Source organism: Elephantulus edwardii, unplaced genomic scaffold (assembly GCF_000299155.1).
Source record: "Elephantulus edwardii isolate Elephantulus edwardi_28Jun2011 unplaced genomic scaffold, EleEdw1.0 scaffold00348, whole genome shotgun sequence".
Taxonomy (NCBI): Eukaryota; Metazoa; Chordata; class Mammalia; order Macroscelidea; family Macroscelididae; genus Elephantulus; species Elephantulus edwardii.
In genome coordinates, this window is record NW_006400098.1 from 1820449 (window position 1) to 1822219 (window position 1771).

The 1771-nt window shown below is 44.7% G+C and overlaps 1 protein-coding gene across 1 annotated transcript in view; it reads right to left on the reverse strand.

Moving 5' to 3' along the window:
• Window positions 1-385: 385 nt before the first annotated feature.
• Window positions 386-1771, reverse strand: part of LOC102856030 (sialic acid-binding Ig-like lectin 12-like) — a 26869-nt gene continuing 25483 nt past the window's right edge. The window contains exons 7-8 of the mRNA XM_006901885.1: window positions 462-750; window positions 386-389 (exon numbers count right to left, since the gene is read on the reverse strand). Of these exons, the coding sequence (XP_006901947.1) occupies window positions 386-389; window positions 462-750 (293 nt within the window). The remainder of the gene's footprint in view (window positions 390-461; window positions 751-1771) is intronic.

The window sequence follows — 1771 nt, forward strand, 5'->3', positions numbered from 1 at the left end:
GAGACATTGACTTAAGGTGGCCTCATCCATCTGTCAGAAGTTTGGAACCTAGATCTCAGCACTGCTGTGGGGAGCCGGGCTCAGCCAGACTTAGCATCCTTGTTCCCGTGAGAGTATCTGAACCTATGAAGAAAACAGCTCTGAAATAAAAACCAGTTCTGTAGAGGGTTCTATTCTGGAGAGGAAAAAGTGTGTGAAGCCATCACAAATTTTAAGGGCTCGGAATGTGATCCCACCTGAAAAAGTGTCTCACCTGCTATAGTAGATCCAGGTGAGAACATAGGTGAAAAGGAAGCCAGCCCCCATAATGACTCCCCTGATCAGGGTTAAGACCAGAGGCCAGGAGCCTGTGTGATCGCCGGAGACACAGAGGCAGGAACAGGAATCACCTGCGGGAAGAGAGAGGGGAAGGGAGGAATGAGGTTCCTGGGTCCCTGCTTCAACCCAGCTCACAGTCTCACCTGAGAATGCAGGTGCCCTGCCCATACTCACCCTTCACAACTAGGTTCAGGGAAATGTGGCTGGAGTCCGACAGGTGCTGAGCTCGGCAGGTAAATTCTCCTCCATCCCCAGAAACAACATAGGGAAGCTCCAGAATGGCCGAATTCAAGGACTGGGAGGGGCTTAGTGTTAAGCTCCCCCGGGACCAGCTCAGCTTGGCAGGAAGGTTGCTGTCTGCATTACAGACCAGGCGCAGTGACTGGCCCTCTAAGACGTGCAGTGAAGTGGCATTGGCCAAGATCTCTGGGACTAGGCAGATAAAGAGAATCAGAGGGGCAGGGCTGAGAGACCCGTGTCTCACTTTGTTATCCCATGGACAGTGTTGTGAATGGAACTGCTGGTGAAGAATATCGAATAGATCATGGATTTTCAAGACTATTTAACATACCAGCAACAATAACAAAGTTCAACAGGGCAGCAAACAACAAATGCTAGCAAGGTTGGTTGTAGAGAGAATGGAACACTTACTCACTGCTAGTTGGGATGTAAAATGGTACAGCCACAATGGAAAGTAGTCTGGCACATTCTTAAGTTGTAAACAGAAATACTATTTCACCCAGCAAGTTCACGACTGGGAATATACCCTAAAGAAACCAGAGCCATGACTCAAACAGATGTATGCACAACCATGCTTTTTCCTGCATTATTCACAACAGCAAAGAGATGGAAGCAACCTTTTTTGCCCAACAACAAATGAATGGATAGAAAAACTATGGTACATCCACACAATGGAATATTACACACCACTGAAAAACAATGAACTTGTAATACATTATATAACACGGGAGAGCCTGGAGGATATTATGCTGAGTGAAAGATCTCACGCACAAAAGGACAAATACTGCATAACACCACTGTTATAAAATAGGGCAAACATGGGGGGATGTTGGGGAGAGAATGAGGAAAGCATGGGGATAGATAACGAACACTGCACTAGAAAAGATGAGAGAAGCACACCCATGTTTATCACGACTTTGTTCACAACAGCAAAGAGCTGGAAACAACCCAAGCGTTCATCAACAAATGAATGGATAGAGAAGCTGTGGTATATTCACACAGTGGAATACTATACAGCACTGAAAAACAAGGAACTCAAGTGCAACAATGAATGAATGGAAATCCAAAGTCTCTGTAAATTTTTACTGAAATTAGTAATAAATCTAAATAAATAAAAAAAGAAAAACAAGGAACTCATGAAATATTATGCAAAGTGGATGACCCTGGAGGACATCATGCTGAGTGAAATATCTCAGTCACAAAAGGACAAATA